Source organism: Sapajus apella, unplaced genomic scaffold (genome assembly GCF_009761245.1).
Source record: "Sapajus apella isolate SASKATOON/1434 unplaced genomic scaffold, GSC_monkey_1.0 scaffold48, whole genome shotgun sequence".
Taxonomy (NCBI): domain Eukaryota; kingdom Metazoa; phylum Chordata; class Mammalia; order Primates; family Cebidae; genus Sapajus; species Sapajus apella.
Window position 1 is genome coordinate 1,596,191 of NW_022436988.1, and position 27,160 is coordinate 1,623,350.

The following is a 27,160-nucleotide window of genomic DNA, read 5'->3' on the forward strand; positions in this document are numbered from 1 at the left end:
GGGTCCCTTCAGAGCTATGGCACTGCTTGGAGCCCCCAGCACTGGAGTGGCCTCCAGAGAAGAAGCATTCTCTGTGACCCAGTCACCTTCAAGGAGGCCTGGGGCACTACCTGGCTGCTCCTGCCTTCCTCCCTGAGTGGGAGGGGCCTGTGAGGTGCTGCCAGTCAGGGTTTGTCGCTCTCAGGGCTGACATCCAGGAAGCAGGCTCAGCTGGTGACACTCCTAACCCGGCCCTGCGGTGGCCTGTGCTCCTAGGGAGAGCTGGGGCCCAGCAAGTCGCCCCTAAGGAGGGCCTGCCCCTCTTAGCATCCCACTGTGCTCCAGGGCCATCCTCTGCCACCCTGGGCAGGTGCCTCTGGCTCTGACCTTTGTCCCATGCTGGTGCCCATGTCTTGTTCTGAGCATCAGGGAGAGTGAGGGGGCTAGACCAGCCTGTGGGTTCTCCTGAACAGGCCCTGGATGAGTGGACAGGACTGTGCAGGGCCTGTGTCCACCTGCCTGGGGGAGGGGGAATCTATCTGGGACTGTGCCAGCCCTTCACTCACCTTCACAGGCCACAAGGCTCCCAGAGCTGACAGATCTGGGTCCCCTGCAGGACTCACCTCCCCACCCCCAGCTGGATGCCAGCAGGCCTCAGGAGGCTGGGAGCCTGAGGGGCCTTCCACGGGGCTGCTGCTTGTCCAGAGTGGCACTGTCCACCCCTGTCAGCCTCAGCTTTGCAGGGGGTGTGGGGACACCACTGTGGCTCATGAAAGAGCAGACATGAGGATGAGCCACAGGGGTGCAGGTTGCTGTCCTTGGCACTGCAGGCTCCTGACCTAAGGCAGTGCTAGCCACCAGGTCTAAGACGATGTCCCCAGCTGTGCTGAACCCCTCTGTCAGAGCATGCTCCAGGGTCACCCTTGAAGAGGCATCAGCACTGGTGTGTTTAAAAATGTTCATGCCCACCTGCTGGCCTCACATCCTGCTGTGTGGGCGCCTGGTTCAAGTGCCGTGTAGTCCCCCCAAAAAAAGCTGTAGCACAGACCCTGACAGGACCAAGAGGACAGGTCACGTGGAACAGCAAAAAGGAAATCTACAGAGGCAGGAAAAGGGACCACAGTGGGCAGCTGCTGGAGTGTACAGGACTCTGAAATGCCTCCAACTCACAGGCACCTCCAGGGAACCTGCCGTCAACACTGGGCATTCAGAGAGCGCTGGCCTCAGAGGCAGGTGGCAGGTCCGCAGTCAGCTTCTCGGTGAGCCTGTGGATCATGCGGTGGCCGGCTCTGCTGCCCATCCTGGGCCTCCCTGCCCTCACCTGCTCAGTGCACACCTGGGCCGTCGTCAACAAGGTATCCCTACATGAGGCCCTTCCCCGGTGCCAGGAGCGGCCTCAACCTTTCCGGCATTCACCTGTTCCAGCTCAGTTCCTAGCTTCACACTGTAGTCGTGCATGACTCAGCCCAGCTCACACGTGGGGTGGGAGCAGCACTTCCTCATCCTCTCAGGGGCACCTGCTGGGCACCACCTGGCAGCTGTCTGCACAGAGCACCACCTCCCTCAGCAGCAGCAGTGGGGCCCACCCTTCCAGGCCCGGCCATTATGCCCTATTCGAAAGGGTTTCTTTGACCTCCTACCCCACCCTCCACAGGCTAGCCTCTGCCTCCAGCCTCGCCCCAGGCTGTGGATGTGGATGGAAGGGGGTTCCCGCAGTGGTAGGCCAAGTCAGGCAGGGTGGTACTGGGAGACCCTCTCCAAGGCTCTGCTGAGGGGGGAGCCTGGAGGTGCTGAGTGCCAGCCACTGTGGTTCCACCTGGTGCCCCCAGCCTTAGCTGCCACCAGGGGACACTGCAGGCACCACACCGGGAACAGCCCTAGCTCTAGGGCTACTGCTCCTCCCTGCCAGCTTGGACCAGGTAGCGCCTGGTCCTCCAAGGGTTAACTCGGACCCGCCTTGCCCACGTGGTTGGGACAGTTCCGGCCCCTTCCCACTGAACCCTGCCCTTCTTTGTCCCTAAGGCTGGTGGGCTTAGGGAAGGGGCATCCCAGCAGGTTCCTCCTCTTGCTGTGGGTGCCACGTCCCCAGGATTGGCTCTCCCCCACCCTCTGCCACTCGCTTGGCCTTGAGCAGTGTGCAAGGAAGGAAGGAAGCACGAGGGAGCTGCCAGGGGCTAGGGAGGGTTGAGGGCCTAGGCTGGGGCGGCGTGGTGTCGTGAGATCATCTGTGATCTGTGTTGGTGGCTTCACCCCACCCAGGCTCAGGCTGTCCCCCACCCACCCTCAGCCTCCGTGCTCCCCAGGGCCTCAAGACCTCCCCTCCCTCCCCACCTCCACCGGCCTGGGTCACCCCGCCCACCCACAAGGCCGCCTCCTGGGCCGCAGTCCTTGGGCACTGGGAGGTTCTGGGCGCTCTGTGGGGAGAACGGCGGGCCGCCTCCACCTCCAGCTGCAGGCGCCCCGGATCCCACGCGCAGCTGCGGGACAGACGGTTTAATGCGCGGCCTCAGTACTCCCAGAGCGCGGGCCCGGCCGGGGCGTCGGCGTCGGCGCGCAGCAGGCCCGAGGCGCCGCCGCGCAGGTACTTGCCGCTCCGGGCGCGGATGGCCAGGCGGCCGCGCTCGCGGAACTCGAAGAGGAAATCCTCGGGGCGTTCGCCGTCGCTGCACACGCTGCCATGGCTGCCGGTGTACCAGAACCCGCCGCCGCGGCCTGGGTGGGGGGACGGCGTCGGCGGGCTGTCCACGTGCCCGTCACGACCCACTCCCCGCGCCCACCCGGCCCGCCGCGCACCTCGGATCTGGTACGCGCCGTCGCTGAAGCTCAGGTGGAAGACGTCGTAGACCGAGCGGTTGGTGTCCAGCTGGTTGGAGCCGCGGCGGTGGCAGACGAAGCCGTCCAGGCTGCGCAGCACCAGGATGGGCCGGTTGATGAGCTTAAGGATGAACTCCTCGTCCTTGCCTGGCGGGGAGAGCGTCTGCTGCGCCGCCCCTCCCGTCACCTTCCCCGTCCAGGCCGGGCGAGGTGGGCCCCTGGGAAGCACCACCCCCAGATTTGGGGGCCCAGACCTGGCACTGCCTCGTGTGCGGCCTTGGCAAGGTGCCTTGGGGGTTCCCGAACGTGCAGTGGAGATAAGGAGACTCCCATAAGGACACTCAGACCTAACTGTTTCCCTTGCCAAGATGGATTATGTGGGCCAGCAAGTGTGACTGCCACGACAGCAGCTGTTCCGTGGGCTGGGGAGGGTCCAGCTCTTGGTGGAGGTGGGGTTTCTGGGCAGGTGCTGTCCCTGGATGGAGACAGCCCCTGCCCCACTCCCTGGCAGGCAGAGTGCTCACCCACAAAGTCGCTGATGGCCGCCAGCTGCCCGTTCTTCTTCATGCACACGTAGCGCCCATTGCTGGCTTTGAGTGCCACTCGCCGGCCGCGCCACTGCAGCTCAAACATGGTGTCGGCGGAACTGGAGGGAGCAGCGAAAGGTCTCAGGGCAGCAGGAGATGGGGGGGCAGGGTCTCACTTCCCCATCCTCCTCAGGTTCCAAGGACTGGGACAGGAGCCTGCCCTCCACTGGCACACCTACCACCATCAGGAGCTACCACCCCCAGTGGCCTTTCCTCCCTGTCTGAGCTGCTATGGCAGTCCTCATCTCCGACGCAGTGATGGTGGTGGAAGTTATGGGAATGGTGATGGGGATGGGGATGGGGATGGGGATGGTGGGGGTAGGGATGGTGATGGGGGTGGTGATGGGGATGGTGGGGGTGGGGATGGTGGTGATGGGGATGGTGGGGGAGGGGATGGTGGGGGTGGGGATGGTGGTGATGGGCATGGTGATGGGGATGGTGATGGGCATGGTGATGGGGATGGTGATGAAGATGGGGGTGGGGATGGTGGTGATGGGGATGGTGGGGGTGGGGATGGTGGGGGTGGGGATGGTGGTGATGGGCATGGTGGTGATGGGAATGGTGGGGATGGGGATGGGGATGGTGGGGATGGGGATGGGGATGGTGGGGATGAGGATGGTGGGGTTGGGGGTGGTGGGGGTGGGGATGGTGATGGGGATGGTGTGGATGGGGTTGGGAATGGTGCTGATCCAGGTGTTGGGGGTGGTGATGGTGGTAATGGGGATGGTGGAGGAGGGAGGGGTGCATGCACTCACACTTCTGTGGCTGTGGCCTCAATGCCCCCATGGGTGACCAGGGTCCAGTAACCCCCAATGCTGGAATAGAAGGTGCACTTCTTTGTCTCCTGGTCAATTTGCATCAGGAAGGTCTCATGGTCTAGTTCTTCATCCTGATTGGCTGAGACGTTGACCCCTGGAGGGAGGAGATGGGGAAGCCCCTCACGCCTCTCCTGAGTAGGGAGCAGGGGACCAGGAGGCATGCTTTTGGGGGCACCCTTGAAGCCAGAAGGGGATCTCATCTAGAACCCACTTGATTTGAGAAGATTTGGAAGGCACCTCTCGGAGAGCCTGGGAACCCTGCCTTGGGGCCATATGTGCCATCTGTGGACCCTGCACACTGTCCCCAAGGGAGTCATGACCTCCCTCCACACCCCCAGGAGTCAGGCCCTTCCACTTGGCACAGCCCCCACTCTCTGCTAATCAGTAATCAGCTGGTAATCTGCTTGCCCTGCTCTCTTGAGCCAAGGCTTACACCAGCCTCTATTTATAACTCACCCTAAGCTGCTGGGTGGGCACAGCCAGGAGCTAATGAGGATGGGGATGGGAATAGGGCATCCATGGGCACCAGGCAGGGGCTGGTCCCTGTTACTTCTGCAGCTTCCCCAACCACCTATGCTTGGGCTCCAGGAGCTATGGGGGAGGATAAGACTGCCCCTGCCTCCATCTGGGGTTCCTGCAAGGGGATGGAGGGACACCCATGCCCAGCGTGGGGACAGCAGGCACCAGAGCCTCTCCAGCATCTTCGGTGAATTGAGTCCCTGGCTCCTCCCACAAACCATTTCCCTGTTTCCATGGCAACCAGCCCTGGGAGTGGTGTGGCAGATTGTGGAGTTCCCCAAGAGGCCCAGGGACTCTGGCGGCCTGTCCAGCTGGAGGACCAGGAGGGAGTGGTGGGCAGAGCCCCATGGGGCCTGAAGATGGGGTTGTCCCGAGGGGAGGAGGGCGCCAGGCTGTGGCTAACCTAGAAAGGCTAGGACCTGTTGCCTTCTGCCAGCTCCAGGGCTGCCCCTCACGCCCCAGGCTGGGGTCTCCATCGCACCCTTCACTGATCAGATGCAGAGAAGCAGCCAGCATGTCCCCGGAATCGTGGCCCAGCATTCGTGCTAGCGTCCCCACTACCACCAGCTCTAGATCCTGGCAAATACTGAGCTAAGAGCAGCTGCCACATGCCTGGAGCCTGCCTAGGCCCTGTGGAGGGGAACATGGACATGGTGCCCAGGGCAGCAGGAGCCCTCAGGAGGCGGCACCCATGAGGGGCGTGGCAATGCTGTCCCTGTGGGCACTGAAGGAAAAGCAGGTGTGAAGCCACAGCATCGCAGGGTTCCCGCCACCACCGGACCTCCTCGGCCAGCACTCTGGTTCCCCAGGGTTGCCCCACCCCTCCTTCAGACAGGATGCAGTCCAGGCTGCCTCACTCGGCCATCTGCATCCAGGGACACAGCCTCAAAGCAGGAGAGAGCTGGAGTCCGCGTTGGTCTAGGCAACGCTGGTTTTAGGCCCCTCAAGAGAGGCTAGTTGAGCAGCTGGGGGACCCTCAGTTCTGGCCAATGAGCATGAAGCAATGTCTGCTAGGATTTAGGGGGGAAGTTTCCTACTCCTGAGAAGACACAAGCAGAGCCAGTGCCTCTTTTTCCTCTGGACTTTGTCCTGCCGGGATGTAAGGCCTGGAATACCAGCAGCCACATTATGACCGTGAGGGTGTCAGGCTGAGGTCAGAGCTGACCCTGGAGGGTGGCTTGGTGACAAGGTAAGGACAGAGGACTCCAGGGAAGCCCTGAGCTGGCGCCGGTGGCCGCCTGGGAGCCCACCAAGGCCAGGGCCTCTGCACTGCCGTTTTAGGAGATGATCGGTGTCACAGCTTGAGCCAGTCTGTGGCCAGTTTTCTGTTACCGGCAGCGTCAGACACCGCCTGCCATGCTGTCTGTCAGCAGAAATGAGCAGGCTCCAGCTGATGGAGATACCACGCAAGCTGAGTGCTCACAGCCCTCAGGGGAAGAGGCTTAGGGGCCACCCAGCCAAGGAGACGCCTCAATGAAGGCCTGCCGGGCAGTAGTGATGCTGTGGCAGCACTCATACTGCAGCTGCCTCGCCTGGGAATTCCAGCCCCAGGACTGAGATGCCATGCCCCGCTCCCACAACACCGGCCGCCAAGTGAGGGCCTGAAACACCTGGTGGCCAGGTCATGGCCCTCAGCCCTATTGCAAGGCAGGTAGGGAGGCGACTGGCTGCCGTTTCCTGCTTCTAAAGCGGGAGATGGGTGCTGGTCTTTAGTAGGCGATTCTCCCCTCAAAGGGATGACGGGGGCAGATGCAGGGTGGTTGAAGATTAAGAGACTGAAGAATGGTCCATACAGCCCCCAACCCTCCACCACCATCGCCATTGCCACTGCCACCACGCCCTCACGTCCAACTCCACACCACCGTCCACATCACACATCACTGCCACATACTCTCACCATGCCCTCACGTCCAACTCTACACCACCGTCCACATCACACATCGCTGCCACCAATGCCACGGCCACTGCCATGCCCACCATTCAGGTTTCATCACAAGCTGTCCACGTACGAATGCGTAAAAGTCCAATGTCTTCGGCTCTCGTGGAGGAAGAATTCTCAGTGCCACGGTCCCACTTACCCCCTTTAACCACCTAAGGATTGCCACACATCCAGGCCCAGGCCAGCAGGCACGGCAGCTGGACTGTGGGCTATGATGGGAAGGAGGGCCATGGCTGTGCATCCACAGTTGAACCCTCACTCCTGGGACCCTGTCACCGCTGGGACAGGCCCGAGGACACTTACTGCAGTGGCAGGGCCCCTGTAGCCACAGCCAGGTTCTGCTCTCGGTGCTCAGGGTGGGGCCTCTGCCATCTGGCCCCAGAGTATCAGTGTGTCCAGGGGGCCTGGACTTCCGTCAGGGCAGGGGCATGGTGGGCACCTGGGAGCTGCCGGGAGATGGGGAGCTCTCCTTGCCCAGCTGGTGCTGGTCTGGAGAGGCCCGAGTCGGGAGAAGGAGCTCCATGCACCCAGCTCTCCCCACCTCGCCTCTTCAGACCAGCTCAGAGCCCCTGGGATGTGGCTTGCCACTCTGGGGCAGGTGGAGCCAGGAGCCCAGCGGGTAGTGACTACCTGGGTCAGGGTCTTCCCCCAGAGCTCAGCCTACTTGTGGGGAAGGAGGAACTGCTGGGGTTCACCCCACAGGTGGCAGAGGGGATCACACAGGGAGGGTTCTGGTGACCTCAGCAATTGGGAGAGCCAGGCCACGCCCACTGAGCAGGGAGGCTCCTCCCCAACAAGAGTGAGGCTGTGTGCCCCAGTGTCCTCTAGCACTGGAGGTGACCTGAAGCCCCCACTCCTGGGGCTACATGAGGCCCCACTAGTCGGGCATGTGGTGGTGCCGTCCGCTCCCTAACACCGGCTCCCTGTCCTGCCCCGGCCCCTCCCAATTTCCTTTAAAGTCCAGAATGTGGGGTGAAGGAAGAGAATGGGAGAAATGGGGCTCCCACAGCCTCCTGCCCACATGCCCCTCGTGGTACCAGGCCAGGCTGTGGGCCCTCTGCCCCTGCTGGGCACTGCCCCGCCAGACCCACACCTCTCCAATCTCAGACTGCGCAGCTGCCCAGGGCTTGGCTGAGACATTGTCCAGCTGTCCTGAGAAAGGCTGGGACCCCTCGCCTCTGACCCTGAAGCCACCACCCCTCAGTGGGGGCCCCCGGGCATGGCCCGAGGCCCACCTGCCTGCACTGTGAGGGCCACACATGTCCCATCTGATCCCCAGCTCAGAACAGACATGGAACACACATAGACAGGATGCCACTCCCGGAGAGTCGCCCACGGCCTCCTCCCTGAAGCAAGGGGTCCCAGCAGCCCTCAGGAGGCCACCGTCTGCGCCCCCTTACCTTGGCGCACGGAGACGTAGCGGTGGTTGGCGGCCACCAGCACTACCTGCGGGTGACTCTCCTCCAGGTCAAAGAGCTCATCCTTGCCCGGCCGCGTGTTCCGGCCGGCCTTGAGGGTGCCAGCAGGCCCCACGGGTGCCAGGTAGCGGCCGTCGCAGTCCTTGAAGGCCAGCTTGCCTGCCTTGAACTCCAGTGTGTAGCGGGCCCGTGACTCGGGCTCCCAGACCAGGCGGCCATCGCTGCGCAGGTAGCGGCTGTCACAGGTCTTGAGGCAGTACTGCCGGCTCTGGAAGATGAGGGTGAGGAGGGCGTCCACACCCCAGGGCACGTCGCCGTCCGCTGCCATCTCGTCCTCCTGCAGGCACAGGTGCACGTAGCGCCGCCGGCTCACGCTCAGCAGGTGGGCCTGCGGGTGGATGGCCAGATGCACCGTCCACAGCTCCGCAGGGGAGATGGCCGTGGCGAAGCAGGACAGCCGGTCCTCAGTGCCCCCGAAAAAGCGGCCGTGCGGCTCTGACTGCAGCACCCAGCGCCCGTCCGGCTGTGGCAGGACCAGGAAGCGGCAGTCACGGCCCGGCCGCTCCGCCTCGCAGGCCACACGCCCGTCCTCTTTGGCCGACAGGTAGCGGCCCAGGTGGCTGCTGCGGAACAGCACTGCCGTGCCCTGCCCGGGGTCGGGCTCCAGCACCCAGGTCTGCTTCCTCTTGAGGCTGGGCGCTGACGCATTGACTTTGAAGCCGAAGCTCTCGGCTGTCAGATAGCGGTCGGTGTCGTTGAGGAGGCCGAACTGGATCTTCAGCACCTGGTGCAGGCCATTGGTCGGCATCTTCAGGCTGGCCGGTCCCCGGAGGGGCCTGGGGCGCTCCCTCTGAGTGCTCACGGCCCCCACAGTCCCCCAGAAGCCTGGCTCCGCTCGGCTGGCCCGTGGCCCCCAGACCCAGCAGGTGTCATGGACCCGCTGCCTGCCCTGACCCGCCTCTGACCCGCGGCTGCAGCCGCCTGGGCAGCTCTTAGAGGGCCAGTGGGCAGCAGAGGGCGGGCGGACAGGGCGGATCAGAGACGTGCGGCTTAGGAGCAGCGCCTTTCATTCCCCTCAGCTTGGATTTCAGCCACTCCCGGATTGCAGGGGGCAGAGCCTGAGGGCCTGCAGGGCTGGGGAGCAGGGTTGACCCCCTTTCCTCACAGCGTGGGCCCGGCGCCCCTCCTCATGACCCTGCACCTCTTGGCCTCTCTCGCTCCTGCCCACCTCCTCCGACCCCCCGTGTGGGCTCCCAGCCTGGCTGCCCCTTCCCGATGCCGAAGCCGCCCAGCACTGCCGCAACCCGATCGCTGGCTGCAGCCTCAGTGGCCGCTGGGCCCTCTGCTGGATCCAGTTACTTCTCTGAGTCCTGCTGCCAGGAGCCAAGCAAGGACCCCACCCACAACCTGCAGCCCAGGTCGCCTCCACCCCAGGCCAGCCTCTGGCCATGCTGCTCAGGCCCCAGCATGACGCCCACGGGACCACTGCCCACAGCAGAGGGTGGAACACAGCGCCTGTGCCGCCCTGCAGAAGTGGGTCAGAGGCCTCGGGCCGTCCTGGCCCCAGCACTCCTGTGTGCCCTGAGCAGGTCACTGGGCCCTGAGGCTGCCCCTTCCTCTGCCATGAGCTGGAGTGAAGCCACCTCATTTCACTTCGGGGTCTTTATGGGTATGGATCCAGGAGGCTGATGGGACGATGTCCACCCCATGCTCCCAGGGGTGGCCCTTGAAATCTGGGAGAGGATGAGGCCAGCAGGCTGGGAGAGACTGGAAGTGGTCACACCTGTTCCCAGCACCTCCCACCTTGGGCTGCCTGGCTACACCCCTTCCCCAGAGCCTGAGGGGCACTGGGCCCTGCTCCCTGTGCCTGCCCGGCTCCCGCACCTGCCTCAGGGGCTTGGAGCCAAGGAGTGAAACCAGAGCTGCCCACCCTGGGCCAGGGCCAGCCCGGTGTCCTCTTCCTCATAATAGCGGGTGACCCTCCGGTCTCCCTGGGGACTGGGAACAGGGGCCACAGTCTTGGCCTGGAGTCACTCCCCTGTCCTCCTGGCCCCCCATCTCCTGAGTGGCCATCATAGGGTCCCCATATGGCAGGGGACTAAGCAAAAGCAAGGGGCCTGGCCTGGGCCCCTGGAGACCATGGTGGTAGAGTGTGCACAGACTCGGATTCTTCCTCCATCCTTTAAGCCCTGGGCAGCAACCGTGCCAGGCATCTGCAGACATTGTCCCCAGTCCCCATGCTGAGGGGCCAGGGTGGAGGTGGAGAGACTCCCATGTGCAAATGCCCACCACAGCACTGTGCACGCTGCCACTCCAGGGGCTGGTCTCACCTCTCCCTGTGTGCTGGCCTCACCCACCTCTGTGACTCACACGAGCTTGAGGCCACAACTGTGCGCGCAGCCAGGCCCCGTCCTAGGAAGACGCAGTCTGGGGTTGTGCCTCCTCTCCAGAGACGATGAGTACACACACACTCGCCACAGTTTCCAGGGAACTGAGGACCCAGGCTTAGCACCCAAGCCAAGGAAGAGTCTCTGGTTTAGGGGCACAAGCCAGGGGTGCTGCCTGCACCTCAGTTTCCCCTTGGATCTTTTATATTTTCTTGGAACAGGGTCTCACTCTGTCGCCCAGGCTGGAGTCCAGTGGCACAATCTTGGCTCACTGCAACCTTTGCCTCCTGAGCTCAAGCAGTCCTCCTGCCTCAGCCTCCCAAGTAGCTGGGACTACAGGCACGTGCCACCACGCCCAGCTCATGTTTGCATTTTTAGCAGAGAAGGGGTTTTGCCATGTTGCCCAGGCTGGTCTCGAACTCCTGAGCTCCAGTTATCTGCCGGCCTTGGCTTCTCAAAGTGCTGGGATTACAGGCATAGCCACTGTGCCCAGTCTCCTGTTGGATTTTGAGGTACAGCTCAGTTGGTCTGAGTGATGGGGGAAGCCAGAGGGGCAGCTGTGCCCATGGTCCCCCCACCCCAGGCAGACACTGGCTACACTTCCGTGCCCCAACACCCAGCCAGGCTTTGAAGGAACCCGGGGTGGCCTGTCCCTGATTGGCATGACAGCCTCATTAGCGCTGCCTAGGCTGGCAGGGTGCTTAGGCATCAGGTGCCTAGCAGGAGCAAGCCTGGCCGCCAGGCACTAAGTGGGCCTGACTCTGGGCAGCCTCTCAGTGGCAGAGCCAGAAGTGATGGTGGCTCATCACTTCTGGGGCCCAGAGCTCCACACTGGGTAGGGCTGCCTGGCACTGACCCAGGTGTGTGAGCTACAGGGGACTCTCGGGCCCCAGGGGAGGGCAACTGAAGGGTGGGCACCTGGGCCAGGCTTCCTCGCAGGGAGGATTTGCAGGGCTCCCAGCCCCTCCCACCTCCACCTCAGGACCCCAGGCTCCTGCCCAGCCACCTGCCGGGGTCATGTTTCCTCTGGATCTCCAGCAAGTTTTCTGGCACAGAGCAAGTCCTTACTAAGTGCCTGAGGTTGTTGACTCTAGTTCTTTATTATTGAGATGGAGTCTCACTCTGTTGCCCAGGCTGGAGTGCAGTGGCACAATCTTGGCTCACTGCAACCTCCGCCTTCCAGGTTCAAGTAATTCTCCTGCCTCAGCTTCCAGAGTAGCAGGGATTACAGGCACCCACCACCACACCTGGCTAATTTTTGTTTTTTTAGTAGAAAGGGGTTTCACCATGTTGGCCAGGCCGGTCTCAAACTCCTGACCTAAGGTGTTCCACCCACCTCGGCCTCCCAAAGTGCTGGGATTACAGGTGTGAGCCACCATGCCCAGCCATCTGGTTCTTTTTAAATTTATTTTAGAGACAGGGTCTTGCTTTGCGACCCAGGCCGGAGTGCAGTGGTGCTCTCTTGGCCAATGGCAGCCCCGGCCTCCTGAGTAGCTGGGACCATAGCACAGGGGCCCGAATCTTGTGTCAAGGGCTGGCTGAGCCTCTGCCAATGGGTGCAGCGTCATGCATGTGAGTGTGTGTGTGTGTGAAGGGCCACATGGACCAGGGTGGGCAAAGGTTGCCAGCAGGGTCACCTGCTGGGCCAGCCCTGGGCCCTGGAATGCCACCCTGGATCCCAGCCAAGAGCCCCGGTTGTACATTGCCCAAGGGAGGCTGTTTCCAGGGTCCTACACATTTCTTGCAGAAATACGCAAATCACAAGGGCCTGTGGTGGGCTGGGGTGCTCTATCCCCCTCCTGCCCCTACCCCTGAAGTGTTCTCAGACAACAGGGAGCACACTTCCCATTGACACCCACGAAGCCCTGCGGCCACAACTCTGGAGATGCCAGGCACCCACTCACATGGGGTACTACTCGCCTGCCACCCTGACCTGTGCAGGCTGTACTGGGGACATTCAAAGCTGCTGCCACTCTGAGAGCTCCACACCCCACCCTCACTCTCCTCTGAACCCGGTGGGTGGAGGCGTCTGCCCGGTGTGTGCCTGAAGCCCAGGCTGAGGTCTGCACCCAGGAGGGATGCCTTGTCCTGGTGGGCACTTGAGAGGGTGTTTGGGGTAGCAGTACCCCCAGCCCCCTGCTCCAGGGAGCAGCCAGCTGTGGAAGACCTCCTGGCTCCAGCTGGGCCCAGAGGGCAAGGAATGCCTCAGCCATCAGCATCCCCTGGCGGCCTCCCCTGAGGCCTGAACCTCAGCCTCCATCCCTCTCAGTGCTGGGCCAGCTACAGAGAGAGCTGTGGTGGGACCAGGAAGCCATGCACCCCTACGGACCCCTGGTGCCCCCGCCGCGCCCAGGCTTTCCTGAGAACTCTCAGGAAACCATTCTCTTTCTGGGGTGCTGGGGGATGGGCTGCCCTGGCGTTGGAGGGCCCCCCTTCCCCTCACTCAGTTGGCCCTCTGGTGCTACAAGGGGAAGGACCCCAGTCCCCCATGCCTAGACCACTGATCCTGGAAGCTAGAGCCCAGCCTGGGCTCCTGCGGGCACATTGTCTGCTGCCATGGTGACCAGCACGTGCTCCCGGCGGGGTGCCCTGCAACGCTGATGCTGCTGGTGTGAGCTGGCACAGGCCTGTGCGTCTGCAGCTAGGGGAGAGGTGGCTCCCCGCCCTGCTGGCCTGGAGCCCTGGAAACGGAGCCCTGGGGCTGCCCTGCAGCTGAGGACCACCAGCCCCCACAGGCCCCGCAGGCATCAAGGGAGCCCCCACTTTGGTCCCAGGCCCTGACTGCTGCCACTCCTGTAGGCATCTCTGTCCCCAGTGGTTCCCAGGTGCTCCACCCTCCCCGTCATCCCTGTGCCAGGCCCCTGCCCAGGCTCTGCTGACCCCAGTCCTGCAGCCAGGTGAGGCCCCCCTGCTGGGCACACCGGGCCTTGATGTCCTCACTCCTGGCCGAGCACCTGCTCCCAGGGCCCAGCCCCCGTGCCACTCCTGAGCCCAGGCCCGCAGCCCGGCGGCCTCATGACTTTTTCATGGCTGAGCTATCGGTCTCGCTGCAGTTCCGCTTACACTGGCGAGGGGGCTGCACTGCTCTTTCTCTGACCTGGGTTGGTTTACTGAGGCCAGGTTTAGGGTGACAGGCTCCATCCGCCACACAGGGCAGGGCAGGGTTGAATGAAGAGCTTGGGGAGGGGCTCTCCAGCGTGGTCTCCTACCTGCTCAGAGGGACCCCTCCCCTCCCGGCCCCTCCGAGCGGGCCACTTCCTCAACTGCTGTTTGTTCATTGCTGGCTGCTCCAGGCCTCCCCTTGGGACCGTCAGGGTGGAAAGCCCACGCAGTCTCCTAGCCTTTACCCTCTGTGAGATCATAAGGTGCTGGTCAGGGGCTGTGCCTGGAGGGAGGGGAGGAAGAGCCCCTTTCGGAGAGCTCTAGGCCTTGCCAGAAAACTCTGCGCCCCAGCAAGGACAAAAGTCCCAAAGGGACCCTGAGTCCGGAAGCAAAGGTGTCTCAACCAGCCCAGATGCCCCACAACCACTGGGGTGATTGAGCCTCCCACCCCTGAGCCCCACGGACACCGACGCCTGGCGTGGAAATCCCTCAGCTCTGCAGGTGGCAGCCTCTGCCCAGCCCATCCACCTGTATCTACACACACACAGGTGTGCACACGCCCTGCCCACATGTAACACCACACTCGGGTAGCTACAAGGCTAGCCACGTAAGAACAGACCGTCACAGGTGCCCAGAGAGTACCTACTGTGTGCCAAGAACCATGCTGGGGAAAGGAATTAACTCTATTTCTGACTTCTGGGACAAAACAGAAATGGACCATTTACCATTCTGCAGTCAGCAGGCCTCTGCACAGTCACCATCATGGGTCACCCAGCTCCCGGGGACAACGCCACTCTACTCAGCTCCAGGCATGCATGCCGGTCTGCTTTCTAAAAGTCTCGGGCTGGGTGCAGTGGCTCACGCCTGTAATCCCAGCACTTTGGGAGGTTGAGGTGGGTGGTTCATGAGGTCGAGATCGAGACCATCCTGGCCTGCAGGGTGAAACCCTATCTCTACTAAAATACAAAAAATTAGCTGGGTGTGGTGGTGCGTGCCTGTAGTCCCAGCTACTTGGGAGGCTGAGGCAGGAGAATTGCTTGAACCCTGGAGCTGGAGGTTGCAGTGAGCCGAGATTGCGCCACTGCACTCCAGCCTGGGGCCTGGTGACAGAGCAAGACTCTGTCTCAAAAAAAAAGTCTCATTGCCTATAGTTAATGAAACGGTGCAGAGAACAAGAGAGGCCTTGGGAATTAAAAATATGATAGTTTGGGCAGGAGTGTTGGCTCAGGCCTGTGATCCCAGCACCGTGGGAGGCTGAGGCAGGAAGATCACCTGAGGTCAGGAGTTCGAGACCAGCCCGGCTAACATGGTGAAACCTGTCACTACTAAAAATGCAAAGGGCGGGGCGCGGTGGCTCAAGCCTGTAATCCCCGCACTTTGGGAGGCCGAGGCGGGTGGATCACGAGGTCAAGAGATCGAGACCATCCTGGTCAAAATGGTGAAACCCCGTCTCTACTAAAAATACAAAAAATTAGCTGGACATGGTGGCGCGTGCCTGTAATCCCAGCGACTCAGGAGGCTGGGGCAGGAGAATTGCCTGAACCCAGGGGGCGGAGGTTGCGGTGAGCCGAGATCGCGCCATTGCACTCCAGCCTGGGTAACAAGAGCGAAACTCCATCCCAAAAAAAAAAATAAAAAATAAAAATAAAAATGCAAAAACTAGCCAGGCGTGGTGGTGGGCGCCCGTAATCCCAGCTACGCAGCAGGCTGATGCAGAACTGCTTGAATCTGGGAGATGGAGGTCGTGGTGAGCCAAGATCACGTGACTGCACTCCAGCCTGGGTGACAGAGAAACTCTCATTCAAAAAAAAAAAAAAAGATAGTCTATGACAACAAAATGTAATACATGATCTTGGATTAGATGAGGAAAAAAGGCCATGGAGGACACTACTGGACAAGTGTCATTGAAGCTGGATGGTCCACGCCATCACGGACTGCCAACTGGATACACACGGTGATGCTGATCTTCTCTGATTTTGATCACGGGACCCTGGTTATAGAAAACAACATCCTTGCTCTTAGGAAACACACACAAAACAGTAAGGGCATCGTCCTGAAACCTACTTCCAAATGGCTCAGAAACGGAGAGGAGAATGATAGGCAAATGCAAGATGTGTGACACGGGCGCGGTGGCTCACACCTGTAATCCCAGCACTTTGGGAGGCCTAGGCAGGCAGATCACAAGGTCAAGAGATCAAGACCATCCTGGCCAATGTGGTGAAACTCCGTCTCTACCACAAATACAAAAATTAGCTGGGTGTGGTGGCATGCACCATGCACTTTGGGAGGCCAAGGCATGTGGATCACCTGAGGTCAGGAGTCCAAGATCAGCCTGGCCAACATGTCGAAACCCCATCTCTACTAAAAATACAAAACTTAGCCAGGCCTGGTGGCATGTGCCTGTAGTCCCAGCTACTCAGGAGGCTGAGGCAGGAGAATCACTTGAACTCAGGAGGTGGAGGCTGCAGTGACCTGAGATTGCGCCACCGCACTCCAGCCCGGTGACAAAGCAAGACACTGTCTCTCAAAAATATATATATATATATTTATAACTAGGTAAGTTTGAAATTCCAAAACAAAGGCTGGGTGGGTGTGGTGGCTCACATTTGTAATATCAGCACTTTGGGAGGCCAGGCGGGTGGATTGCTTGAGCTCAGGAGTTCGAGACCAGATTGGGCAACATGGTGAAACCCTATTTCCACTACAAACATTAGCCAGGCGTGGTGGCATGCACCTGTAGTCCTGGCTGCTGGGGGTGAAGAGGGCTGAGGTGGGAAAACGGCTTGAGCCTGGGAGGTCCAGGCTACGGTGAGCCGAGATGGCCCCAAGGTACTGCAGCCTGGTTGAAAGTAAGACACTGTCTCAAAAAAACTTTTTTTTTTTCAAAAACAAAAGGTTAAAAACTATAATAAATAAAATGAAAAATTCCATTCAAGGGTTACAAGTCAAGGAAATATCCCAGAAAGTTTAAAAAAGAGAAAAACTAAATATTATAGAATCTATTAGGTATAATACCCCATTGACAGAAATCGCAAAGCAGGCGAACAGAAAACAGAAGAAAAAGAGAGAAATTGTTCAAGAAACTAATGCAAGAAAGTCACCAAGACCAGGGCCCAGGAAGTGGCCAGGACAAGGAATGCAAAGGCGTCACCAGGGACAGTAAGTCACTTCAGATGAGCAAGAAAACGCCGGAAAGCTCTCAGGGAAACATGAAGCAGCCTGGACTCTGGCTCAGGAATCCGGAGACATTCGTTTCTCAGCAGCAGCAGTGCCGGCAAGAGACGGGGGGCTAAGCCTTCAAAATCCAAGGCCAGCTCTCAACTCATAATTCCATCCCTCACCAAACTGCCAGTTCCAGGGGGGTGAGCTCAAGGTACCTGCAGATATGCAAACAACACTCACTTAGGGGCTCACCCAAAGGATGCCTTCTTCTAAGGACTAGGGAGAATGGGGCCTGTCGAGGTGCTGGGCGCAGTTAACCTTCAGGAGAGCCCCAGGTGTTTTTGTGGGTCGGGACCAAGCACGGGGGACTCCCTGGGATGATTTCCTCCCACAGACCAAGCAGACACATGGGTTAGGCCAACCACTGTCCTTCCCTGGTCATGACATGACCCGAGCACGTGATGTTGGATTAGATGAGGAAAAAATGCTCTCCCCCTGCAGGGTCACCTCCTGGGTCTGTCTGCTGTCACCGCACCCCCTACCCCAGACCTTCCTGTGGCTCCCCACAGCCCCAGAAGAAGCGTGACTGCCCTGGTGTGGGACTGGACACCCCCTGCCTGGCACTGCCCTCTTACTTTCCAGGAGCAAGTCCAGCCCCAAACAACCTGGCCCCTTGGGGCACAACTCTAGGGAGGCCCCTGCCCGACCTGGCCCAGCCCTGGGAGAGCTGGAGAAGCCTCTGTCCCAGCAGGCACCTGTGAGGCTGAGTGCCACCCCTCCAGCCCTGGAGCCACCTTTTCCTTCTGTGTGGCCTCCAACCAGCCTCTCCACCCCTCCCTTTCCTTTTCTGGGAAATGGCAGTTAGCAGGGGCAATCCACTGGGGGGGTCAGAGCGCCGGAAAAATGCCCCACACCCAGGGCCAGGGTCCTCGTGCTGGGGGCCCTCTGTGGGCACCTTCTGTCCCTGGTTGCAGGAGGGACCCCAGACATCTGGGGTGAGTTCCAGTGGAGGACCAGACCACCCCATCACCCACTGCCCTGGGTGACCCCATCCCACCTTCCCGCGTCAGCCTTGGCGGAGGGCAGCCCTGCTTCCGTCACTGTTGAAGGTGCTGTGGTGACTCAGCGGCTGGCTTTGCCCAGTGACAGGAGGGGCGGGGGTCCCTCCTGGCGCTCGCGGTGAGTCGGGGCTCCCGCAAGCCTGCAGGTGCAGCTTCGGAGCGATAGCAGGACCCACCTGGTGGCCCACGTGGGAACAACACCGGCTGGCTATTCCCAGCCCTCCCTTGGGGCCACGCCAGGGGCGCCACCTCCCGGCCCCAGGGGTGCTTCCCCACCGCCAGCCAGGAGATGAAACCCAGGAGCACCCTGGGGCCAGGAAAGGCCGAGGGGGAGGGGGCGCAGCAGCTCAGGGTGGCAGATCCGGTGCTGCGAGGCGTGCGAGACTTGCAGCCAGGCTGGACCGCCATCCTGCACCAGGCGAGGGCTGTAGCCCAGGCTCACCTTGCCCGAAGGCAGACCCGCTTTCCAAGTCCCGGCTTCCCAGGCCAGGGCTGGACCGCCATCCTGCACCAGGCAAGGGCTGCAGCCCGGGCTCACCTTGCCTGAAGGCAGACCCGCTTCCCAGGCCAGGGCTGGCGGGGCGTGATGCAGTGCTGTCCCCCAGCCAGCCCACCCTACTGTGCCCACCCCCTCGGTGCGCTGGGGAAGGAGGGCTTGGTCAACGCTCGGGGGTGGACCAAGTCTGGGGTGGACCCTGGCATCTTCCATTCTGCGCATACCAGAAGCAGCTGTTGGGATACAGCGCCCAGAGCGGTGGCCTCTCGCCCTCATCCTGCCCTGAGCCTTCTCTGTCTTCCGCGTGGCGGGGCCCTAACCTAGTCGCTCTGCAGATGGGCAAACTGCAGGCCAGAGCAGGAGGTGCTGGATGGATTAAACAGGCTTCCCCCACCCTGGTCTCCTGCACACTCTGGACAAGGCAGCCGCTCCCTGCCCTGCCTGCCAAGGAGAGCTGGAGGAGCCCACCAGCTGGGGGGCAGAGAGAGTCAGTGAAGAAAGCCAGAAAGACTCCCCCCAGCCCGGTCTGGCGTCATAGCTCCTTCCACACTTTGGAGATAGGAAGCAGTTCGGAATCTGCCTGGCTTCATCTCTCCCCCTCCCTCCTCCAGGCCGGGAACTCCTTCCTCTGCAGTCCACCCCTACTTGGGCTTCCTGCACACGCAGCTGCTGGGGGTACGGGAGCTATGCCAGGTAGACGCGCCAGCTTCGCCATGGAGAACAAGGATGCTGTGCCCCAAGAACCAGTGCTCTAAGGCAGAGATGGTGACTCAAGCTAATAGTCAATGGGAACTCATGGGAGGTCGTGTGTGGCATGGGGGCCACCAGTGGGAAGAGCTTTGGGAACAGAGGAACAGCCAGGGTGTGGTCAGGGTGGGGAAGGGGTGGAAGACCTCCAGCACTGCAGGAAGGGCTTGGATTCTATCCCGGAGCAGCGGGGATTTGAACCCTGGGAAGTGATTGCGGAGGCCAAGGCCAAGGCCCTGGGAATGAAAAGGGTCAGAGAACAGGTGCTGCCAGTGTGCAGGCAGGGCCACAGGGTGCAGGCAGGGCCACAGGGGGCAGGCAGGGCCACAGGGGGCAGGCTGTGGCCTGGGAGGGTGGTATCTGGCCTTAGCCCCGTGCTGGGGGTGGGGGCCCCTGGGTTTCATCCTGGTTTCTGGCTCCTCCCCTGCAGTCTGTGACCTCAGCTAGGAACCACTCTGAGGGGAAACTCGCTTCAGGCAGTGCTACCTCTGGGGAGGAAGGGGTGGGGCCCACAACCACCAGGTGGAGACCAGACACTCCCCACTCCGTGTGGCTCTGGAGGGCCAGTGGGGACCAAGGCCTGGGGAAAAAAGCCTTCTTCTCTAGGCCCAGCAGAGGGTCACAGCTGGGCCTGGGGCTATGCCCTTGGAAAGAGTGAGGATTGAGTGCCTGGGTCCCAGACCTGACACATGACACACAGAGGTGCTGGGCATGTCTTACTCATCACTGAAAACTGAACCCTTGGATGTCAGGCAAGAGGCCCGGGGGGTTTGCTGGGCCACCTGGTGGCCTCCTCTCCCCAGACCTCTCGTCCACACAGGAGGGCAAGCAGCCTCAGAGCCCTTGATGGTCCACACACCTGACAAGAAATGGGGTACAGAGAGGTCACATGGCAGGCACAAGGGCTGAGCCGGGCCCAGAACCCAAGTGTCCGACTCCCAGCTCAGGGCTCTTCCTGGGCCTCCTTGGCTCCTGCTGCACAGCTGGGATGGGGAGCCTCAGGTAAACTGCAAGGGGTTCCTGTCTTCAGAAGGCCTGGAGCAGCAGGAGCGGGGCGGGCCGGGCGTGCAGCTGAGGGACTCTTGGCCTTAGTGTCTCTGTGGACCCCAGCCCCTAACCGCCCCTCCAGAACCTTCTGATCTCCTAGGACGTGACCTTGCCTCTGTCTCACTGCCCTGACCCAGGAGACTGACTCAGCTTCCCTCCTGCAAAATGGCACTGTCTGGGACTGTCCTCCGGTGGTGAGAATTAGATGACATATGCAGAGACCTGGTCTGGGACATCCTAGCACCAGAGAGCAGCACCTGGCCACTCACAGCCACCTGCCCAGTGATTCTGCAGAGCAGGGGCGGCAGTATGGCCAGCTGAATCTCCTGGGCTTCAGTCTGTGCGGTGGGGCAGGAGAACCAAGCCCCAAGCTGGGCACCAGCCAGGAGACAGAAGTGTAGGACCCTGGCCTCGTCCCTTCAGCCAAAACTCAGAGGTAGCTGGGCCGAGCTACAGGAAACCAGCCTCGCCCACCGGGACTGCCTGTAGGACCACTGTTCGTGAAGAGACGGAGCCCGCCCAGGCCCGGGAAAGAGCTTCAGGAAACAGGACCATCACTCTGCACTTGACCTGTCGGAAGGGGTGCGGGAGAACAGGGAAGTGGGCTGACAGTAGGTAACCTTTGGTTTCCTGGGATTTCTTTAAATTAACTTTCTATTACAGGATAACTTTAGAACTACAGAAAAGGAAGGTTCCCCAATGCTCTACTCCCAGCGCCCCCAACGCTGGCATCATGGGACAACTGCCAAAACTCAGGAATGAACTTTGGTATTTACAGCCAAACTCGAGGCTGTGGGGTTTGCTAGTTTTCCTTCTTCTGTTCAGGGTCCGTCGTTTTATTTACTGGGAAAAGATAAGACATTCCAGGCTGGGCGCAGTGGCTCATGCCTGTAATCCCAGCACTTTGGAAGGCCTAGATGGGCGGATCACCTGAGGTCAGGGGTTCCAGACTGCTGACAAATGCCTGTCTCTACCAAAAATGCAAAAATTAGCCAGGTGTGGTGGTGCGTCCATGTGGTCTCAGCTACTTGGGAGGCGGAGACAGAGGTTGCAGTGAGATGACACCACTGCACTCCAGCCTGGGCGACAGAGGGAGGGAAAGAAGGAAGAAAAGAAGGAAAGAAAGAAAAGACATTCCAGGCAGGTGGAGTGACAGAGACAAAGGCCACGGGTGGGGACCCATGCCTAAGCCCGTGTCTGACTAGTAGCAGCTCTCGGCCAGGTGGGAGGCGGTGGGGGCTGGGGGGGAAATGTCAACAGTGTGGAGATGACCCACAGTCCGTGGGCTGACCCGGCGTAGGGGGAAGTACAGGGCAAGGACCCAGAGGTGGGGCAGTGCCAGGCCCTGGGGGGTGCAGGCCCTGGGTTAAGTCTCAGCTCTGCCACACCTCCCAGCTCAAGCCACCTCCCTGGGCCGCGGTTCTCATATCCACCAAATGTGCCGAAACTGAAACAAGACATAACAAGGTCATAATAAAAAACCCCTTTTCACATTGCTGATGGTATATATAAAAAAAAGCCACCAAAGCCAGCACTGACTAGGTAAGAGAAATCACGTCGCTTCTCCGAGCCCCGGGTCTGCGTTCCTGAAACGTGAAGGACACACCCACCTCTGGCGGAAGCGCCGCCGCGGACTCAGCTCCCCCCAGCTCCCCCCAGCCCCGTCCATGCAGTCCCCTCTCGGCTCCGTTCCAGAAGGGCCACCGATTTCCCAGAGCATAACCCAGGACGGCCCCGGAGCGACCTTGGGCGACGCGCAGCTGCAAAGCAGAAAATCACAGCGCGCGCTCCAGCCCCGTGTCCCGCGGGCTCCACGCCTCGCCCGGCCCGCTCCGGCTGCCCGCGCACTTCCCAGGGCCAAGCCCGGCGTCCCCCGCCGCCCTCGGCTCCGGACAGGCTCCGAGGCCCCCACGCCCCGCTCCCGCCCTGCCCCCTGGGAGGCGCCGGGCCGCTCCCCGCGCCCCGGGGCTGCTCCGCCGCCGCCGCGTTGTCCCGCGCGCCAATCGGCGGCCTCCTTGACTAAATAAGGCCAGCAGCGCCGGGCCGGCGCCCCCCGTCCGTTACTTCCGCCCCCCGCCCGCCGTGACTCAGGCCCCGCGGCGGGCGGGGACGGCGCTGCCCAGGGCCGGGCTTCCCGGCGGGGCGGGCGGGGCTCCGGCAGCGCCGAAATCGCCAAATATGGCCGCGCCGCCGCCCCGCGCCCCGCACCTGGGCCGCACCTTTGCCCCGCCGCGTGACGCGACCGCGGAAGAGGAAGTCGCTTCCCGCCCCGGCCCGCGGCGGCGCCCACGCCCCGCGGCTCAGGGTGCCGGGGGGCGGGGAGTCCAGGGGTCTCGAGGCCCTGGCGGTCCCGGGTCCGCAACGTGGGGAAGAAGGGGGGTCGCGCCTTTCCGCACTCCCAGACAAAGGAGCTTCAGAGGAGGCCGGAGGCCCGGGTCCCCCGCCGGCGCCGAGCGGAACGTGCGGACGGCGGGCGCAGGGCAGACGAGCCTGTGGCTACCGCCCAGCCGCCCCGAGTCCCTCGGTGTGTGGCGTCGCATGTTGGGACCCCCAAGTGGCGTCCCCATCGGGGGGTCGAGCAGGCTGCGGTTCTTTTGCTCAGGGACCCGAATCCCGGTGTGTTTGTTGGGGGCCCAGCCCCGGTTTCACCCCGGGACGGCACACACCTGAGAGGCCCCCGGAGTCTGTGCCCGGGGGACTCAGCACCCCCGGGAGGCCTGGGACACGGGGGCCTGAGGCACAGGTCTCGGGGTCCGGGGTGACTGCAGCCCGCAGGTGAGCTGCGCCGGCCGCCTGGCCCTGACTCGCTGTCCTCCCTCCCAGGCACGGGGTCTGGAGCTCACTTTGCGGGGCTCAGGGCGCGGGACTCCGCGTGGAGACCCCGGCCCCGCCCCCCAGCCTGCGGGGTCCAGCCGAACGGCTGCGACCTTGGCCGGGTCGTCGCCTCACTGCGCGGCCCCACTGCCCCTCCGTGGCCGGCGCCCTCAGCCTGAAAATTCCACGGCGCCCACGGAAACCGTGGTGCCGGGAGCCCCTCGGGGTGTCACCGAAGCGCCCGCGCCAGCAGGTGCGGCCAGGCGGGTGCCGGGATGACAGGGAGTCTCCCCGCGGGGCGTGCGCGCCCCGGACCCGCCTGTGCCCAAACCCACGCCAGTCCTGACCCCTGCCCTTAACTGGCCTCGAAAACAGAGAAGGGGATCCCCCCGGCCTCCCCAGAATGGGGAGCCGACCTTCGAGGAAGTCAGGATTCCGGTCTCTACCTCAGTTTCCCTATAATGTCTACAGGTGACCAGCGTGAAACAAAGGCCCCGCTGCGCACCGCCTCCTCAGCAGATAAGGGGGCGGGGTGGCCCCAACCCGGAGCGTGCGCCCGGGGACAATCGGGCCTGTGATTTGAGGGGCAGGATGTGTCGGCTCGGGTAGAAAGGTGCATCGGTCTCCAAACCCACCGAGACCCGGGGCAGGGCGCCCCGTGGGGGGACCTGCGGGGTAGGGGCTGCGCTCGGGGACGGGAGGCTCCTTCCTACGGTGACCGGGGCGAGGTGAGGGCTCCCCCGCGCCCAAAAACGCCGAGCGCCGGGACCCCCGCCGTGCCCCGCCCCCAGCCCGGCCCGGGCCTGGAGCCCGAGCGGAAAGCCCGCAGGGGACGTCCCAGGGAGCCAAGCCCCGCAGCGTGGCCCGGATCGCGGGGACCCACCCCAGCTCCCGCACGGCCCCGCCCCGGGTCAGGCAGTTTCGGGGCGCAGCCCGGCCCTCCCCACAGCACGGCAGTCCCGGGGCGCGGCCGGGCCCGTCAGCCCTTCGGCCTTCCCAGCGACCCCGGGAGGGCGCCCCCACCCAGCCCCGCCCGCCAGCCAGCCAGCCCGCGCAGGGTCGCGAGCGCGCGGGGGTGGTGCGGGCGGGGCCGTTGGGAGGCGGCGCGGGCTGGGGGCGGGGCGGCCCGGGGCCCCACGTGACCCGGCCGGGCGGGCCAATCAGAGCCCGGCTTTCGGAAAGATCGCCATATATGGACATGTTCTGGGGCCGCGCGCGCCGCCGGGCCGCGCGGGCGCGCCGCTTCCTCTTAAAAAGCGGCGGGGGAGGCCGCGGTCGGTCTCAGTCGCCGCTGCCAGCCCGCGCGCAGTGTTCTCTCGCCGCTCCGCCGCCCTGCTCCTCCGCCGGTAAGCGCCCCTCGCGGACCCGAGGAGGACGTCTCTGGCCGTCGCTCCTCGACCCCAACGGGCCCCGCTTTCCGCCGCGGAGATCTCGCCGCGTCGTTTTCGGGAACAAAAGGCGGGCCCCGGCTGGGTGGGCCACGCGGACAGGGTCGGGCGGACGCCGTAGGTTTAGGGCGGGGCCCGGCCGCAGTGCGGTGTCCCGGGCGGTGGGCGTTACGTAAAAGGCTCGGGCGCCGGTTCCAGGCGGTTGCGGTCTTGGAGGCTTCGGCTTCCGGGGTTCGGTCTTGGTTGGCTCTCGGTGGGGGGGCTGTTTTCGAGCGGGGCTCGCCTGAGTCCGTCGCTTTGCTGGCAGGTCGCAATGGAAGAAGAAATTGCTGCGCTCGTCATCGACAATGGTTCTGGCATGTGCAAAGCTGGCTTTGCTGGGGACGACGCCCCCCGAGCCGTGTTTCCCTCCATTGTCGGGCGCCCTCGGCACCAGGTGAGTGGAGGGCGCCACGGGGTTCCTGGGTTCGGCGCTGCGGGGTGGGCTCGGGGGCCGCGGTGAGCCTGATGGCCACTCCCTGCAGGGCGTGATGGTCGGCATGGGCCAGAAGGACTCCTACGTGGGCGACGAGGCCCAGAGCAAGCGCGGTATCCTGACCCTGAAGTACCCCATCGAGCACGGCATTGTCACCAATTGGGACGACATGGAGAAAATCTGGCACCACACTTTCTACAACGAGCTGCGTGTGGCCCCGGAGGAGCACCCTGTGCTGCTGACCGAGGCCCCCCTGAACCCCAAGGCTAACAGAGAGAAGATGACTCAGGTGAGGCTCGGCAATGCCGCTGCTGTCGTCCGTTTTCCTAGTCATTTTCTGCCCAGCTTGATTTCTGACATTCAAGTGTTTCTTTCGCTGTTCCAGGCTCTGTTCCTCTCCCGGCATTTCCTCCCTGAAGCCTCCAGGTTTCTCATTTGGTTTCTGCCTGCGTTCTTTTCTTTTCTCCACACATCACACTGGCATGCAGCATGTTGTGGCGTGTGAGCATGGGGTGGTCGCGGGTCCTTGCCCCTGACTAAGCTGTCTGTCTGTCCCTCCCTTCAGATCATGTTTGAGACCTTCAACACCCCGGCCATGTACGTGGCTATCCAGGCCGTGCTGTCCCTCTACGCCTCTGGGCGCACCACTGGCATTGTCATGGACTCTGGAGACGGGGTCACCCACACGGTGCCCATTTACGAGGGCTATGCCCTTCCCCACGCTATCCTGCGTCTGGACCTGGCTGGCCGGGACCTGACCGACTACCTCATGAAGATCCTCACCGAGCGCGGGTACAGCTTCACCACCACGGCCGAGCGGGAGATCGTCCGCGACATCAAGGAGAAGCTGTGCTATGTTGCCCTGGACTTCGAGCAGGAGATGGCCACAGCCGCATCCTCCTCCTCTCTGGAGAAGAGCTACGAGCTGCCCGACGGCCAGGTCATCACCATTGGTAACGAGCGGTTTCGGTGTCCCGAGGCGCTGTTCCAGCCTTCCTTTCTCGGTAGGTGTTGAGTCTAAGGGTTTCTGGTCTTTGGTTCTGGGCGACACAGCACCACTAAGGGAGGGCTTTGTCCCCTAGGCATGGAATCTTGCGGCATTCACGAGACCACCTTCAACTCCATCATGAAGTGTGACGTGGACATCCGTAAAGACCTGTACGCCAACACTGTGCTGTCTGGTGGCACCACCATGTACCCAGGCATCGCCGACAGGATGCAGAAGGAGATCACTGCCCTGGCTCCCAGCACCATGAAGATCAAGGTGAGTTGAGGGGTTGGTGGTCCTTGGCCTGGCTCTGGATACCTCGCTGGGGATGCTGTGAACTCAAGCCATGCCTGGCTGTCTTTGCAGATCATTGCACCCCCAGAGCGTAAGTACTCCGTGTGGATCGGCGGCTCCATCCTGGCCTCACTGTCCACCTTCCAGCAGATGTGGATTAGCAAGCAGGAGTACGATGAGTCTGGCCCCTCCATCGTCCACCGCAAATGCTTCTAAATGGACTGCGAGCAGATGCGTAGCATTTGCTGCATGGGTTAATTCGGAAGTATAAATTTGCCCCTGGCAAATGCACACACCTCATGCTAGCCTCATGAAACTGGAATAAGCCTTCGAAAAGAAATTGTCCTTGAAGCTTGTTTCTGATATCAGCACTGGATTGTAGAACTTGTTGCTGATTTTGACCTTGTATTCAAGTTAACTGTTCTCCTTGTTATTTGTTTAATACCCTGTACATATCTTTGATTTCAACCTTTAGTACATGTGGCTTGGTCACTTCGTGGCTGAGGTAAAAACGTGCTTGTGGGCAGACCAGTCTGGCTTGGTGAGTCTGCGTGGCCAGCAGTTTCCGATCTGTGCCAGGGTATTGATGTGTCAGGGCCAAGTGTTCTGGGATTGCTCCAGAGGCTGGCCATTGCCTGTCAGCGTTGGAAAGTCCAAGCCATAGGACCCGGTTTCCTTTCTCAGCTGATGTTTTCCTGCCAGAGCACCGTGGGCTGTTACTTGCCTTGAGTTGGAAGCAGTTTGCATTTACACCTGTAAATGTATTCATCCTTTTAATTTATGTAAGATTTTTTTGTACGCCACTCTTTAAAGAGATGACAAATTTTGGTTTTCTACTGTTACGTGAGAACATTAGGCCCCAGCAACACGTCACTGTGTAAGGAAAAATAAAAGTGCTGCCGTAACTGACTGGCTCCTGTGTGGGGAAGTAGCGAGTGTGCCGGAAAAGGTGGCTCTGGAAGGGTTGGGCGTTCTGGGGTGGGCGCTGCTCTGCCTGCTCTCATGAACTGGTGAGAAACCTGCTTAGGGTAATTTGAGCAACAATGTGGTTTCTTCCAAACCGGAAGTGTAAGGCCTAGTGAGTTTGGGTATTAAGACATTCCTACGGCGGCATCACAAGGCAAA

General features: G+C 61.8%; 2 protein-coding genes across 2 annotated transcripts; one reads left to right on the plus strand and one right to left on the minus strand.

Moving 5' to 3' along the window:
- Positions 1 to 92: 92 nt before the first annotated feature.
- FSCN2 (fascin actin-bundling protein 2, retinal) lies at positions 93 to 21,026 on the minus strand. Its single transcript, XM_032241361.1, has 6 exons — positions 20,801 to 21,026; positions 8,057 to 8,889; positions 4,136 to 4,292; positions 3,318 to 3,439; positions 2,773 to 2,940; positions 93 to 2,691 (listed from the first exon to the last, which is right to left on the minus strand). Exons 1-6 carry the CDS (start codon positions 20,809 to 20,811, stop codon positions 2,486 to 2,488), a joined length of 1,497 nt encoding a protein of 498 aa, XP_032097252.1. The 5' UTR covers positions 20,812 to 21,026; the 3' UTR covers positions 93 to 2,485.
- Positions 21,027 to 24,118: 3,092 nt separating this feature from the next.
- On the plus strand, positions 24,119 to 26,941 carry ACTG1 (actin gamma 1). Its single transcript, XM_032241362.1, has 6 exons — positions 24,119 to 24,236; positions 24,586 to 24,714; positions 24,803 to 25,042; positions 25,319 to 25,757; positions 25,836 to 26,017; positions 26,108 to 26,941. The coding sequence occupies exons 2-6, from the start codon at positions 24,592 to 24,594 to the stop codon at positions 26,249 to 26,251; spliced, it is 1,128 nt and encodes a 375-aa protein (XP_032097253.1). The 5' UTR covers positions 24,119 to 24,236; positions 24,586 to 24,591; the 3' UTR covers positions 26,252 to 26,941.
- Positions 26,942 to 27,160: the final 219 nt, after the last annotated feature.

Bases quoted from the DNA above. Each gene is read 5' to 3' on its own strand.
- ACTG1 (XM_032241362.1), top strand. From the start codon at position 24,592: ATGGAAGAAGAAATTGCTGCGCTCGTCATCGACAATGGTTCTGGCATG. The intron at 25,758-25,835 runs GTAGGTGTTGAG...TTTGTCCCCTAG, and splicing joins GTTCCAGCCTTCCTTTCTCG to GCATGGAATCTTGCGGCATT. The intron at 26,018-26,107 runs GTGAGTTGAGGG...CTGTCTTTGCAG, and splicing joins CCAGCACCATGAAGATCAAG to ATCATTGCACCCCCAGAGCG.
- FSCN2 (XM_032241361.1), bottom strand. The intron at 4,293-8,056 runs GTAAGGGGGCGC...TCCTCCCTCCAG, and splicing joins CTACGTCTCCGTGCGCCAAG to GGGTCAACGTCTCAGCCAAT. The intron at 3,440-4,135 runs GTGAGTGCATGC...TGCTCCCTCCAG, and splicing joins GAGGCCACAGCCACAGAAGT to TTCCGCCGACACCATGTTTG.